This window comes from Xyrauchen texanus, chromosome 50 (genome assembly GCF_025860055.1).
Source record: "Xyrauchen texanus isolate HMW12.3.18 chromosome 50, RBS_HiC_50CHRs, whole genome shotgun sequence".
NCBI lineage: Eukaryota > Metazoa > Chordata > Actinopteri > Cypriniformes > Catostomidae > Xyrauchen > Xyrauchen texanus.
The window spans coordinates 10,838,106-10,854,595 of NC_068325.1; the positions used below are offsets into that span (position 1 = coordinate 10,838,106).

The 16,490-nt window shown below is 36.8% G+C and overlaps 1 protein-coding gene across 1 annotated transcript in view; it reads left to right on the forward strand.

Annotated features, from left to right (window-relative positions):
• LOC127641308 (serine/threonine-protein kinase Nek7-like) overlaps positions 1-3,741 on the forward strand; it is an 88,839-nt gene extending 85,098 nt beyond the window's left edge. The window contains exon 10 of the mRNA XM_052124236.1: positions 1,108-3,741. Coding sequence (XP_051980196.1) covers positions 1,108-1,218 — 111 coding nt within the window. The 3' untranslated portion in view covers positions 1,219-3,741. The remainder of the gene's footprint in view (positions 1-1,107) is intronic.
• Positions 3,742-16,490: the final 12,749 nt, after the last annotated feature.

The following is a 16,490-nucleotide window of genomic DNA, read 5'->3' on the forward strand; positions in this document are numbered from 1 at the left end:
ACATTAATTTTGATGCTTTTACAGTATCAGATTTTAAAAAAAAAAAGCTACCACTCAGGTCCATAATGGACAAAAATGGCCATGTCAAAAAAGTGTCATAAAAATATTATAGAATAATATTTTTTTCTACTTTCACTGACTTATATTTTAACCAGCATCAGTTCTAATCATAGTTATCAAACATTCATTTATTTTCAGAATTTTAACACTTTAAACGCCGGTTTGTTTACATAATGCCACTGTTGTTTTTTATAAAAAATATAATAATTATGATTATTTTCAATTTAATAAATGCTAAACAGAATTTTTTTCATTTTTATTATTAGAGCCTCAGACACATACAAACCACACTCTGAAATCCATACCAACACACTCATACAATTATATATTCATAATGTGTCTAATTGGCTCTATAATATGCATAAGCCAAAAACATCAGAAAACAACAACAAAAGCGATGATATGCCAAACCTGAAAAAATGGCACGATCTGGTAAAAAATATTTAAAATGTAAATTTTGAAGCCTTGCCAACATAATGAAAGCATGTTAAACAAGATTGCATAATTTTATAGTTAAATGGCACTGGGATTAAAAATCGCAGTTTTAATGGGTTTCAATGTGCCATTTTTGTCCAAAACGACGCTAAGAGGGAGTATTTTGTGTAACTAGTGCAAAAAATATATTTTTAAAGAAAATAGGGTGAAATATTAAAATTCCAATAAAAATTCACACCTGTGGAACATTTTATGCAGTTAGCATTAACACAGACAAAGTTATCAAAAAAACAAAACTGAAAAAGCCAAAAATGTCCACAAGGATGCACAAGGGTTAAGTCTGCCACCTGCGCAGATGAGCAGCATCAGAATTTCACAGTTTAGTGGGAACATTGGCGAGATCTTGCTTTGTTTAGCACTAAAATCGTCAAATGTTTATGGACTTCTTTAATTATACATTTAGGTTCTTTTTTTAAGCTTTAAAGTGATACACTATCCACTGCCATGTAGTGAAAGGACAATATTAATTAAAACATCTGAAAATTATGACAGAATGTTTTAGTAAACCTAAAGAATCTTGAGAATTTATCTTTTCTTTTTTTTTTTCCAAAGCTGCGAAAACTGGTAGATATGTGCATCAACCCAGACCCAGAGAAAAGGCCTGACATCACCTACGTGTACAACGTCGCCAAACACATGCACGCCCTGACGATCGCAAACTGAGTCTGCTGTCCACTTCCTGTTGCTCCGACTTTTGAAGGCCTTTGTCTGGCCTGTATTTTTGCCAGCCTTTTCCACAAATGTCATTTAATATGCTTGTTTTCCTCCAACATAATGCAATTTGGCTATCAACATGAGAGAGGCATCTTTCAGTATAAAAAGAATTACGACATACTGTAAAGAGCACAAAGCACCATGCAACGCCTTTTGGTTTATTAACAAAACTGTTAACAATAGAAATAAATCAAATGCATGAGGTGACCAAGGCAAAATAAATCCTTTTACCTTTTAAATATAGCACTCCTAAGGGGGAAAATCAGTGTAAACTGGTTTGACTTGATTTTGTTCTTTTCAAGTTTGGTACAATGCAATGATTGCGATTTGTTTTTTCGCCTGTCACCACATTAGCACAAAAAGCAAATCAGATATGACTTTTCACAATCCCATAACACCCCTTCCAAGAACTCTTTTACAGCAAAACTTTACAAGAAGACTGAAAAACATCTCTATAAAAAGAGAACTAAATTCCCCTTAAAAAGCAAGTTTCTACTTTTGAAATTTTAGAGGTTTGTCATTGTAGTAATAGAGCATGAGATCATAGCGGTATATGTTGCAGTTTCCATGGGCTAAATAACTAGTCCATCTCTAAAACTTAGCAGACTTTAGATTTCAGTGCATCCCACTGTGATACCTTAGAAAATATACTTTCACTCAAAGCATTAAGAACCTCGATTTTGCGTCCAAATGTTCAGAGCATTTTTTGTTTGTTTTCTGACTGGCCCTCCTATACCTTGAACACATTTATTGCAATGCTTTCTGGGAGTATCTCTTTAAATGAAAAGATGAAACCCTTGAAATCCTCTTCATAAATGAAAAGAGACCTTGCACCAATGTAGTTTTTATTTCTACAAAATGCATTAAATGATAAAATGATAGTTCACATTCAGTGGGTATCATACAATGCATTCTGGATAAAGTCCGGTTTAAAAGTCAAATTCTTCCCGTGTCAGCACATAGTATCCGCACCTCGGTGGCTGCTACTTGAACTGTAGTGAATGATGAATTCAACGGCCTTGCATGTAATGCAGTAACTTATAAATATTCACATATCCTATGTGCCTTTAGATTCTTGAGAGTGCCTTGTTCTGTATTTGTCTTTGAAAAACGTGCCTTTACAAACCAAATAGTTTGATTTCATGAATGATGTTGCATTTACATCAATAAACAATGCTTAAAACCCAATAATAGTGCTGGGTAAAAATATTGATTTTCCAATGAATCATGATCTTCATTTAAACGATGCCGATATGATTTTTTTAAATCCCAAGATCAATATTTTACTTGTGATTCAAAGTTTATTTAAATTTTGTTGATTATTATATCTGTTAAATAATGGAAATTGATCTGCATAGTTTTGGTCCTGTTGTCGATTTCTAAAATGTACCAAATAAGAAGGTTCCCTATATAATTTACAAAATTAGCTAAGGATTTCTTTCATGTGTAAGCAGAATTGGAAAATGATATGGAAAATATGGCTACATGAATCAGAAGTGATTCAAAATGTATGGAAATGGGAAATTAATCAATAGCTTATAAAGCAGAATTGAATCAAATTCGGGAAATCTGTATCTATATCTAGCCCTACCCAATTACACAAAACAAGCTAGAAAAGTGTTTCATGTTGCCTATTTGTTTTATTAAAAATGGGAGCGATTGGCAACAATTATAATAATCATTTGAGTTGGTTTACATGTAATATCGCAGTAAATTTATCAGTATGTTTAGTAGGTCTATTTGTAACTATGTACGTTTACGAGTGTTTTTGAAATTCAATTGAATTTTAGTTATTGAGTCATCAAGTAAGTTTGGCCTTGTACAATTCTGATATGTTCACTTTGAAAAACCTTTTGACCTCTTCCAGACTTTAATCTGTATGCTCTTAAACTGCTATCCAGAATGTGGCTTGTGATCTATGGCAGACACTAAATTACACAAGCATATGAAGTTTAACTGAACAGACAGAAGCTTTTGTGCTGCACCCTTTGCATACTGTATGATACCTGATTTGCTGTGATAGTACCAATTATAAAAAGGTATTTGTTTTTTTTTAACTTTAGTCGAGAGAATTTTAAGTGTTTACTTTTTCTTTTTACTGTACTTTTGCAATAGTCTGTGCATAACTTTTTTCTTTTCATCTTTTGTTAACACAGTAAAAGATTAAGCCTGTTGCCTTATAGAATAGGATGTATTTATCTTGAAAAGGCAAGTGAGGCTTAAGAATTGCGCTGAAGATTGCCCTGCACGTGCCTCTCCAGCTAGATCTGGATCCAGAAGAAACTGATGGGGAGGCTGAAGCACATGAATCAGACGCTGACTTTTACCCAAATCATTTGGGAGAGGAAGGGAAGGCAACTTTTATTTATTTGTCTTTTTTTTTTTTTATTATGTTTAACATTCAAGATGCATACTAATTCTTTATATGCTAATTGAAATGATGAAATAAAAAAAAAATGAATGAAATAAGATTTAAACCTATTTTATTCTGGTGATGAGTTCATTTGCTGTTTATTTTCTATTTAGTTAATTTTATGTGGCAAAATTTGCATAAAATTCATACCATGCTAAATTCATATTTAATAAATATATATGATACTTTTAGAAAATCAATCAAATTTTTCACTCAAAACTATACGCATTGACTTTCGTAAGAATATATGTTAGTAAGAACGTAACTATTTTTAAAAACACACACACACATATATATATATACACACACACATACACACACAACATATCAGCTCAAACATTCCCAAAACCTCCACCTACTCCTATTTGTTTGTTTGTTTGTATTCTTTTAAAGATTGTCTCATCTTCACCTCGAGCTTTATTAGCTGGCATGTTGCAGTGTGTCATGCTCGGGCCCCAGGGTCTTCGTACGACTTATTCCCTCTAGGACAGAGATCGGCAAGGGTACCATTTTCTTGCATTCTAATGAATTCCTCGAGGAGAGCAGTTCAATTTCATCACTGGAAATTGCTCCCTTGAAACTGCCAGAAAAGGAAAACAAACTTGAGTAACCATCACAATTGATATTGGGCTTGTTCTACAGTTTCTTCTGAGTTTACCCAGATGGCTGACCCTGTCGATATTAGTTATAAAAAAGGATTTTCATTTGGAGTTTCAATAGGCATTTTTTAGTTGTCTGCATTTGGAAATGCAATTGGACATTTTGATTTTTGAAAACAGATGAGGTATCCATCTAGTGGCAGTGCAATCTAACTGCACTGCACTGAATGTAACAGACCTGAATGGATCTCTTTTGGACTTTTTCATGTACATTGATATATATATATATATATATATATATATATATATATATATATATATATATATATATATATATATATAGACCATTATACTCTGATAATATCAAAATGGCCAAATATTGACCGATATATCAGTTTATCAAGTTGGAAAATTCATCAATTGCATTATTCAGTATCAAGAAATTTAGATATTTGATAATCATTGGCAAAAAAAGAAGAAGAAAAGAAAAGTGGAATTGAACAATATATGCAAGTTGTTACCAATGATCCATTTGACACTTTGCCGGCAGATATGTCAGTGCAGAAGATGAACTGAGTCGGTTTTTTATTTATTTTTGTATTTTTTACATTTTGCACCAAGGCCAAATATATTCCCTTTCTTGGAGATCCAGGTGCTTGGTTCAGCTCTCTATATCTGTCTGTTGCCAGAGGGACCAGCACTTGTAACGTGTCCCTCCTGCGCTGGCAGCACATTCAACTGCTGGCAGCATTTTCATAGATTTTTTTTTTCTTGTGTATTTCAGCTAGAAAAACGTGCTGTTTCTCTTTAGGTCTGGCTCTAGAGGCAGTTTCGCCATTTTCCCAGTGTTTGAAGTCACCGGGATGTGTTTTTTTGTTTTGTTTTTTGTGCTGATTGTGTGGTCAGCAGACAGGGGCATTCATTGAGCCAAACTTCACCCAAGTTTCAAGCTATGGGTACAGGTGGCACAACAAAAATTAGAAGGTTGGAAGATCCATTTTTTTCCCTTTCGTTCCCCCCAGTGGACGCATGGTGGAAAATAGTGCACCTTAATCTTATTGCAGAGGCCAGGATATTTATTTTACATTATTGAAAGGATTTGTGCTTTGAAACAAAATATCAATAGCATGCAGGTTTGAAATAGCTTGTTGTGCATGCGAAAAAAATGTGAAAAAATAAATTCCAAAATGCTATATCTGGCAATATCACAATATCAAGGAACAAGAGCAACACCGAGTTAACTGACTTATGTATTATTAATTCCGCTGTTTTTACTTTCCATTCATTCTTTTTTGTTTTCATTACTTCCATTTATTTACATGGCAGTAACCAATGAACTTACATATTCAGGCATACTATGCGCGTATACAGTATGTGTGCACATGACAATCCATGCATTGTGTTTTTCAGAGGAAGCATGGGGAAATAAATGGTCCTCTGTGGTGAACCTTGACAACGTAAAAAAAAAAACCTTCCTCCCATAAAGATTTGAACAGCATCTCCTGGTATATTTAGCCCACGTTGGCCACTCAAGAAAGCATCTCTAGAAACTTTTGTGGGTTTTCACAAATTAACTATTGGAAACAAATGCTAGGTTGAGGTTTCAAGGAAATCTGATCCAGAGAGTCTTTACAGGTGGTTTTACCCGCAGATGCTTTGAATTCCTAAATCTTTCCAACTAAAATGTCACATCCCATCCTGTTGCCTCCCTCTATCAAGCTGCGAATGGAAAAAAAAATGGATATAGACCTGCTTGAGTAAGCATGAAAAGAGAGAACGTTTGCCATTATTTTCTTTTGGACTCCAATCTGGAGTATAAAGCAAGTAATTAAAATCATCTTGCATCAGGAAAAAATAATTTAAAAGTAAACTGTGCGTATTGACAATTAATAAAAAATGGTGTAGCATTATATATAAATTTTTGTTTATGCAAATAAGACCACAATGCAAGAGGTGATTTTATCACATTTTATCTTGTAGAAAATTGTATTTGGATTTTTAATCTGTAATATATTTAGCTTTGCAGTTTCAAAGAGAAGTTCCCTCTAACCGTAATAGCACACATTTAAAAAAAAAAAAAGCTCAGAATGTTTTTACAGTCCTCCTAAATTTTAGATCAATGTTCGGCTTCCCAAAAAATTTCCTTCTGTGACATTTCCAAGACTCTGTTTAGTGGGAAAATGCAACCTAGTCATAAACGTCAACATAAGCTGTAGTCAAATAATCACATGTGCCTGCTTTATCTAGGAGCTGAAAACATTGTTAAAGGGATAGGTCACCCAAAAATGACAATTCTGTCTTTTATGCTGATTTTAAATTAAATAACATAGAATATGTGAATATTATATACTCAAAAAGATTAAGTCTGTTTCATTGAGTCAACATCATTTAGTTGGATTAGATCAAATCAGTTTACTACAGTAGTTTTAACTCTACCTCATTTGGTTCGTCAAGCTCAATTTAATAATGTTTAATTTAATAAATTTTCTTATGCTAGTCCAACTTCATATATTTTGATTAATTATTTGTATTAACAGTTAAAATGTTGCACTGTCAATTTGATAGCAACTGCCTATAGCGTCAAGTAGCACTCAAATCAAACATCTTAACATCACCTAAGCACAAGTGCGAATCTTAACCACAAGGGCAAACCCCATAGCACCATCCAAACAGACATTCTTTTTAAAGAGGCCTTATTTTGCTTTTTGGGATTTTTCCTTTCTTTTAGTGTGTAATATAGTTGTTTGTGCATGTAAAAGATCTGTAAAGTTACAAAGCACAAAGTCCACGCAAAAGCGAGATATACTCTCCCACAGAAAACACTGTTTAAGAACTACAAGAAACGTCTGGATTGTAGTCCAGCCATTTCTTACGTAAAGTATCTACGTCACTATGTAATACATTTGCATAATGCCCGTCTAAGGGCTACTTTGGCCCACCCTCAAACCATCGTAGCTATAGCAGAGGCCAGGATGAGTTCGGTTAGTGTTGTCACTATGTTGAGAAGATGTGGTTTTCTTCACTGTGAATAGTTACTCCTGAAAGATGGTGCAGTTCCCACTTTGTTAGGACAATCTGGTGCTTCAGGATCACAACCTGTAAGTATGTTTGATTATTTGTGGATTTATCTGCTACCGAGAGTTCAAATGCGGAGTTTTGTGTTGTAGCTACGGTGTACACCCAATGGACAGCTGCAGGTCTCTGCTAACCTGCTAGATAATGTTATTGTGTTGAAATAGTTTTGTTAATCAGCTGTGGGTCCACTTTTACCTACAATCGTGTAGAATTATGAGATGGAGTTATTTTTTACAAACGGTAATTTTACATCTGCAGTCCACGGTAGTGCTCGGCTAACTTGCTATGTATTGTTATTGTTTTGGTAAGGGTTTACTATTCAGCTGTGGGCCAGATTTTACCTAAAACTGTGTAACAAAATGGTCGATCTCAAGAGTCTTATATAATTATATAATAAAAGCTGTAATGTTACAGCCGCTATCCACGATTGTCCACGGCTAACTTGCTCACTAACCGGGAGTAAACCTCTGTTCTCCATTCATAGCTCGGTTAAAAAAGTTCAGCTACACCCATTCCAGCAAAAGATGACTAACTTGGATGCACTACTTCTTTTTTACATGAAGCTTTGTTAGGTTCACAATAATAAACAGTGTACTTGTAAGAAAGCTACAGAAGTAAAACTTACCACTGTGAATCGTCCTGCTCAAGTCGTGCTTGCGAAGGTGGTTTGGGTTGATCAGCTTGTTCTTCCAAATTTTCATTATCGGACTAGAGCTAGAGCTGGTATGGCAAAAACCGACGCCATTGTTACCATAGGTACAATAGTGTTTACAGCTGTTAAGGAGGACTGAAACTCAGTTATGGTTAGGGGCATTAAATTTCCCACATTCGGTTAACCAATCACCACAGATTAGGCCAGCTGACCAATCGGAGCAGACTGAGCTTTTCGGAAAGGGGGGCTGGACCTAAATCCCAGCGTTTGATAAGAGGATGAAAATAGGTTTAACAGAAATGTATAGGATGAAAAAAAATCATGTTTTTTTTTTTTTTACATTAAAGCATGTAAACCTATTCTAGTAGACCCCCAAAATAAAATTATGAACCTGAAAAGTTGCATAATATGGGGTCTTTAAGAAAATCTCATCCTATTCTCATTTTGCTCAAATGCATAAAATAACACGTAACGTGATAACAAAAGTTGCCGAAAGCGATTTTAGCCATTCTAGAATTTCCACGATACTGAGCCGTTGGATTAGCCATGCCCCCTTTCCCCAAAACGCTGCACTCCTAATGTGCTTTGAGACCGACATCGAGCAGAAGCAGTTGTCAAAAACAACAGGAGCAAAATAGCACCATCAAATGACAACTATTATGAGCAGCATGGCATAAAATTGGCATTATGCCTCAATAATTTGCTGCAACTACAAGATGATTGAGAATGCTCAACATGATTAACAAGCAGAAAGTGTCATTGTTTTTTTTCTTCTGTTTACTATGTCTAGAACTGTCACAGTCTGTTGATCTCAGAACACTTCATATCTTTCAGGGTGTAGTATATTTTTTTGCATGTAAAATGCACCTTTCCATGCAAAAATCGCTTGCATCTAGTACCATGGGGAAATAGAAATCCCCAGTTTCATCAATGCTACAAAAAGTATTCATGTAGTCCCAACTCAAATGGATTAAGTAAACTTACATTTTGTAATTGAATTATAGATAGAACGCAATGAAATCAAATTGTGACAAAATGTTCTAGAGTTGTGTTGCTTTAGTATTTAACATTTAACATTTTCATTTAATTTAAACTGAACAACCTGAAAATCCTTTATTTTTTTATTTTATTTTTTTTTTTGTGCATACAGTATGAATTTGTTCAAATGAATTTGTTCAAATATTTCGTCAGATGTGTTTGCTGAAGTTTTAAAAAAATCTTTTACAGTGTATAATGTTTTAAAACAATCATATTCTTTTTGTTTTCATATCATAAACCTGTCATATATGATAATGTGAGGTTCTCATTTGAACTGTTATTACCCTGATTGCCATGCCATTATATGGAGTTTTGCTCCCTTTAAAGGACTGTTTTAAAAGCTTTTTTTATGCCTCTTTCTACAGAAAAATATTTTAAGCTAGAACGTTTGCTCTTAGTCTCATATCCTCTGGAATGGCACAACACTCCTGGATGCCAACCGCTATGACCAAATCCTTTAGACGCATGTTCGCCTACGCATTAGAGCCCTTTGGACTCAGGCTCCCTCTGTTTTCCAGTGCTGTAATGTTGTGCAGGTCCCTAATAAATCAAAAACGCTACCAGATGCAGGCGTCCTCTGAGCTTCGCTCCCCAACCTCACCGAATGAAATACTCTCTGTATTGAGGCCTTGATTTACACGGCGAGCGTGCGACCACAGACATTCCAGCTTAAACCTGCGGCCTCGCTGCACACCGAAGCTAAAGTATGCATCTGCCTGCTCATTCCCACGCTTTCCTCTGTACTGCTGGTTTCCGGTCATTAAGAGAAGAAAGACAGACTGCGATGCAGGGAAGGCTGAAAATGTTGGTACTAAACCGAATTGGCTGATGACCTTGTGTGTCCTTGTTTGAGGGCTTTTGTGAAGAATACAGCTTTGAAATTGCATTTTGAATACCAGCCGCATCATGTTCAAAGCCGTTTGGGGTTGACAGTAGCGCAGCTGGAGATGGAGCCGAAGATTGTACCGACAACATTTCCGAAAACAAAATTACGTTGTATTTACTCCATCTCAAGCAACTGCAACAGATGATATAAATATATATTTAGAGGTGAAACATCTGTCTTGGACAAATCCCTTTGCCCGCAGAGAATGCTGGGAGCGAGCTGTTGTCGACTCTATTTGTTAACAGCTTTTAACGCAAGAGAAGACATCCTCTGTTTTAAAAGTAGGTCGCCCTGACAGGAACGAAAACAACTAAGTGGCATGACCTGCCACATCTGTGAAAACCTCTTGTTTTCTGTTCTAAATGACAACTATGGCATGCCTAGCAGCACCTTGCCATGAGAGTGGGTGGCATTATGTCGGACTGTTCTTACTGCAAATAACGCACTAAAGATGAGACCAAACCCCACCTCCATGTTGCAGGGCCAAAAAAATGGTGTATTCGCTGGACTGAAGTTGTGCCGTTCTCTCACATTTCCTCTATCAGGTGAAAAACAAGCAGACAGCATTCATTTCGAAGGGTGTGTGAAGCAAAGCGCCAAGGGAAACGGGTGTGCAGAAGGATGGAGCTGCATTTTTACTGACAAACGGCTCTGCGTGTTTACCGAGTTTTTCCCCCCTAAACAACACCTGTCACACTGTTACTGTAAAGTCCAATTAACACAGTCATCTAACCACCCTCCCTTCCTTCTCGCCTCCTCTCCATGGTGTTCCATTTACCTGTTCTTGTCAGCCAGAGCTCAGGCTTTTTGTTAAGATCAGCCCACCAGGAATAAGGATAACAATATGTCGGTTCTCCAGTGCAGTTGGTGATTACTGAACAGTGTGTGAAGGATCTCTTCTGGATGTCAGATAAAATGCCATGATCATGCAAAACACATTTTCACTGTCTCTCTATTTGTATTGATAGATTGTTGATTTTTATTTATTTTTTTTGAATCATGTATCTGCTCTGTAGGTACATACAATGCAAGTGAATTGTAGCCTGAACATTGAAGATCCAAAAAGTTCATAAATGCATAGATTTGGGTGAGAAACAGTCCTTTTTTTTTAAATTATAAATCTATATTTTTACTGTCACATCTTCTTCACTTCACTAATAATTAATTCAATAACTGTATATACCCCTACCTTGCACATATATTACCACTTGCACACGTACATACGCCATTCTATGTTATATGTCTATGTTGTATGTCTATTTATACTCTTACCTTGTTTTATATTCTGTGTCTCACTGTAATTTTATGTGTGCACCTTGTGTACCGATTCACTTTCTTTGTGCATATCGCTACTTACTGGGCAGGGAGGAGAATTTATAGTAAAATAAGGACTTCAATGTTACATTTACATTTACATTTATGCATTTGGCAGATGCTTTTATCCAAAGCGACTTACAATTATTACAGGGACAATCCCCCCGGAACAACCTGGAGTTAAGTGCCTTGCTCAAGGACACAATGGTGGTGGCCGTGGGGTTAGAACCTGTGACCTTCTGATTAACAGCCCTGCGCTTTAGCCACTACACCACCACCACTCCGTCTGAAGATACAGATTTAACCACTAAAGTCTAATAGATTACTTTCATACAGCCTTTTATGTGCTTTTTGGAGCTTCACAGTTCTGGCCGGCATTCGCTTGCATTATATGGAACTACGGTCATTAAAAATCTTTATTAATGTTCAGCTGAAGAAAACCATACATACATATCTGGGATGGCATGAGGGCGAGTAAATGATGAGATAATTACATTTTTGGGTAAACTTTTCCTTTAACCTTGGTACGATCATGATTTAAAGCAGGTTACACTTCCTTGCGCTTGATGCGCTCTGCACATGCGGAAATGCGAGAAAGTATGATCGTGCTCAATGATTTATTGAGAATAACCATTTCAATTTTGTTCTGTTCTTTACACAAAGTGATCATATGGCTTCAGAAGACTTGGAATTTTAGTGCATGAGTCGTATTTGACAGTTTTGTGGTGTGTTGTTTTTTAGTCCTGCTTTGAGATTAACTGACCGGAATCACTATTCAATGACGAATAAACCCTGCAAATACTTTTTATAATTTTCAAAAAGAAAGTCAGATGAATTTGGAACAACATTTTTGGGTGAACTATTCCTGTAAGTTACAAATAAAGTGCACCATATAAACAACCAATAATCAAAAAATCATTTGATAGAAAGATATGTATAGCGGAAATGTGTGTTGAATGACCATGTCATTTTATACGAAATCCAGAAGATATCCACAAATAATTCAGCTATCATCAACTGTAAAAAAGTAATGACAGAATGATCATTTTAGGGGTGAACTATTTCTTTAAATACCACAAAATGAAGTTTTTATATTGACCGATCAGCCACAACATTGAAACCACCTACCTAATATTGTGTAGGTCCCCCTTGTGCCGCTAAAACAGAACCAGAACAGATAACTCATGTATATATAAACACAAACATCATATCTGTTTTGTGAAATCTCAAGGTCCATTTTGTGAACTGGATGAGGTGCAGTACAACCAGTCAACACATTGGAATTCAACTAAAATTTGTATTGCTCTTTATGACATTTTGAGGTGTTGAGTGTGAAATGAATATAATATGCATTTATGCAAATACATGGAACATGGAAATGATTCCTTGAATTCATTTAAAGGCCAACATTTGCATGCAGAGTCATCATTAACTATTTACAATTTAAGTCCCAGTGAGCACCCTGAATGTGAATATTTCTCACAATGGTCCATCAACCCCCCGTTCCAATTAAATATGCTGTATGGCATTGCCGCAACAGAACTTCTGACTTTTCCTGTGTGTTTGTTTAAGATGATCCAGAGTGCAAAGTTTGGAGGTGAGGCACCAAAATCAACTCTCAGCACCTAACCTTTCCCACATTTTCCCCATGTGTATACGTGAAAAGGGGAAATAAAGTTGACCTGATTAGTTTACAGTTTGCACAAAAATCAGCATAATAAAGCATTTGAATTGGATGAAGAGATCTAACATCCTCTGCTTGTTTACTATCACTGCAGAGATGCCACGTCGCCTCCTCTTTGACCCCGAGGCACAGAGTCGCTCAATGTGCTCGAGTTCCCATCCTGTGCTCCCATTTCACATGCAACAGTTCCCGATGGAGGCCACATAGAGCGCGGCACCTCCAGGCTGTCCTGGGGTGTCGTTACCCCTGGCATGCATCTCTGCATGGTAATGAAGGCGAGATGCACAAACATGAAGTCTATGGAGGAGCGAGGCTACGCACCAAGGACTGACCCGTAGTTCAGAGAACAGGAGATTGGCACAGCGGGAGAGCCCCTTCGCTCGCTGATCATAGGAACTGTGCCTTGGGTGCGGAGCTGAATTCATTTCTACAAAAAAAAAACACCACATCTGATTAGACGTTGCCCATGTAGCTAGCTGGAAAGTATTTTTCTTATTCTGGGGCTTGTTTGTTTTGTGCCCCCTCTAAGCCTTTTGTCATCCTCGGTGCGGGGCTTTGCTTGTAATTAGCTGAAAGTTCTCAAAGACTTGGCAGGAGCAAAGAGCTGTATGAAACTCGTAATGTCTTGCTTATTTATTATTTCACATTTATTTCCCTCCCCAACAAAATATCTTTCTCTGAACAAATCAAAAATGATTTTGTTCAGAGACTCATCAGGGGTGTAGAGCCTTATGTTTAGGTACAGTTTCAAAGGTGTGTTGAACTGTCCTTCATCAGTCCAGAAAACATATTAACAAACTTTCCAACAAACACCAAGTTTTAATTGTATTTTTGTCTCCACAGTTTTGCTTGTTACACGCATTGCACTATGCTGAATCATATTTCACAGTCAATTTGCTTTTGGGTGGATATCAGCAATGACCTAGGGACCAGTGTTGGGGAGTAATTCATTTAGAGTAGTGACACAACTAACTTAACAAAAATGTTCAGTCGCATGACAGTAGTCTAGCTACTTTCACAATAGTGCAACTTTTCCAGTAGTGAGCTACATTTTCCAACAAGCACCGCTGGACAAAAACACTCAAATAAACCCTTCTCTCTCTTTTAAGTTGTGGTGGGATAATCAGATGTAGAATGTAGATGAACTGGTTCAAATAAACGGTTCACTTATATTGCGTATTGGGAGCTTATTGGGAGTTATAATCTAGAGCGATTCGATACATTCATTTTCATATATGCTTTTTGAGGTAATTATAGCAAAGAAGTCAAAATCCACGCACTCTGGAGAAATTAAAAGACACTTACATACTCTAGCTGAAACCTCTGATGGCTCTGATAGCAGGGGACTCGATTTGGAAAGCGCAGCGGAAGAAATTCAGCGTCAACTGTCCAACATCTCTGTGATGCTGATGAAGGTTGTGGCTGGCTTGGAGGATCTTGCTGTAATACGTCGATCGATTACGCCGATGGAAACAAAATTCTCTGAGTTGGTCACAAGAGTGGCAGATGTTGAGAGATGGATCGATTGTCTGGAGTCGTCAGAAAGGGAATTATCCGCTAATCCGCCTGCATTCAAAATAGACTTGGAATGCATTTTGGAAAAGTTGGAAGATCTCTAAAATAGGAATCGAAGGAACAATACACGGATTGTTGGAATTCCTGAGCATGAAGAGAGCAGAGATATGAGGAAATTCCTGGACAAGCTCTTCCCGAGTCTGCTCGACATAACAGTTCATAAGCTGGAAATCGAACGAGCTCACAGAGTCCCAGCTCGCAGATCGGCTGAAGGAAACCCTGGCCAAATTTTTGAGTTCATCTGATAAAGATATCGTTTTGCGCAAGGTGAGGAGCAAAGGAAAACTTTCTTGGAAGAATCACAATATTTTCTTTGCGAATTTTACAAGGGAGAAACGTGATCAGTTCAAGGAATGTAAGAAATTCTTACATCAATGGAAGATCACTTTTGCACTGATGTTTCTGGCCAAATTGAGAATAGACACCAAAGGTGGCCGCAAAGTATTTGTATGCCCCAGGCAGGCACTGTCCTTTATAGAAACTATGGGTGAGTAAACCATTGCATGTTTCTTATGTGAGTATACAGACTCACTCTACTTACTCTGGCTGTCTGAGGAAGCTGGGCGCCATTTGATTTTTTCTGCATTGGCTCTGCCTAGCAGCTGGAGTTTGTTTTGTGGAATGAAACTCCAACAACATTTGCATTGATGATCGCTTTTACACTGAAATTCCTGGCCAGATTGAGAATGGACACTATAGATGACTGCAAAATATCCACATGGCCACACAAAGGAAGGATGTCTTTTATAAAGTTGATGTACTGAGTAAGTCATTTTTTTATGCAGCCTCCAATTGAATTTGACTCTTGACCATCCAAGGAACTGAGACATCTGTTTTGTTTTGTGGAATTCGGGACAGTTGCAGATTAATGGGTTCGTTCCTTGTGCTTATGCCTCCTGTCCGCTGGAGTTTATTTTTGTGGACATTGGGACATTGGAATGATTACGTCATCTTCTGCACTCATAACAGCCGAACATTTGTAACCCTTGTTAGTCTGTCCGAGGAAACTGAATGGTTTTATATCAGCTGGAATTTGTTTTGAAGAGGAACACAACTTCAAGAAATTTCTGTGAATGAATATACACGTTCTTTGTGTTTATTCTGCCTTTTGGCTGGGGTCTGTTTTACAGAGTATTTTCTGTTATGTAATTTTGTAATTTTCTTAAACGTAAGATATAATATTTCTTCCAGAAACACATCTTTCCTTATAGGAAGCTGAATAATTTGAGAAGATATGAGGTGGACATGATTCCTTTAGTGCTGGCTCAAGAAAGAGTGTGTGTGTGGGGGTCATTTTATTGATGAATAAACATCTACAATTCAAATTTCTCAAACAGATTAAAGATAAATCAGGAAGAGTCGTTATATTTTAGCAGAAATTCAGGGGCAAAGCTTAGTTTTGGCTAATATTTACACAACTAACGTTGATGAACAGGGCTTTTTATTGATCTTGAAAGGATGTTGCAAGCTGCTGGCACCCCTCATGATATAATATTCAGAGGAGACTTTAATCTCTTGATGGACTCAGTCCTTGATCATTGTGAAGCAAAAGTGTGTAAGCCCCCTAGAGCAACACTGACATTTCACAGGATGTGTAAAAATCTTGGTCTTGCAGATATTTGGTGACTTTTGAACCCATCTGGTAGAGACTATACATTCTTTTCATCAGTCCATAAGATTTATTCTAGAATAGATTTTTTTTTTTTTTTTAATTATATCTAAGTCCCATTTCATCTGTTGTTGATTGCTCTATTGGAAACATTTTGGTCTCAGACCACACTCTGGTGAGCTTGGAGGTGTTGCCACATTGAATTGACCCATTTGAAATACAGATATAATACTATTTTGTTGTAGAAACTGGAGTTTTGGTTATTCAGGGCAAGCCAGTCATACTTTGAGTCAGGAGACCAAGCAGGGAAGTTTTTGGCTAGATATATTAAGCAGAGAGAGAGTCTTTTTCTACCATTCCCTCAATGAAATCTGCT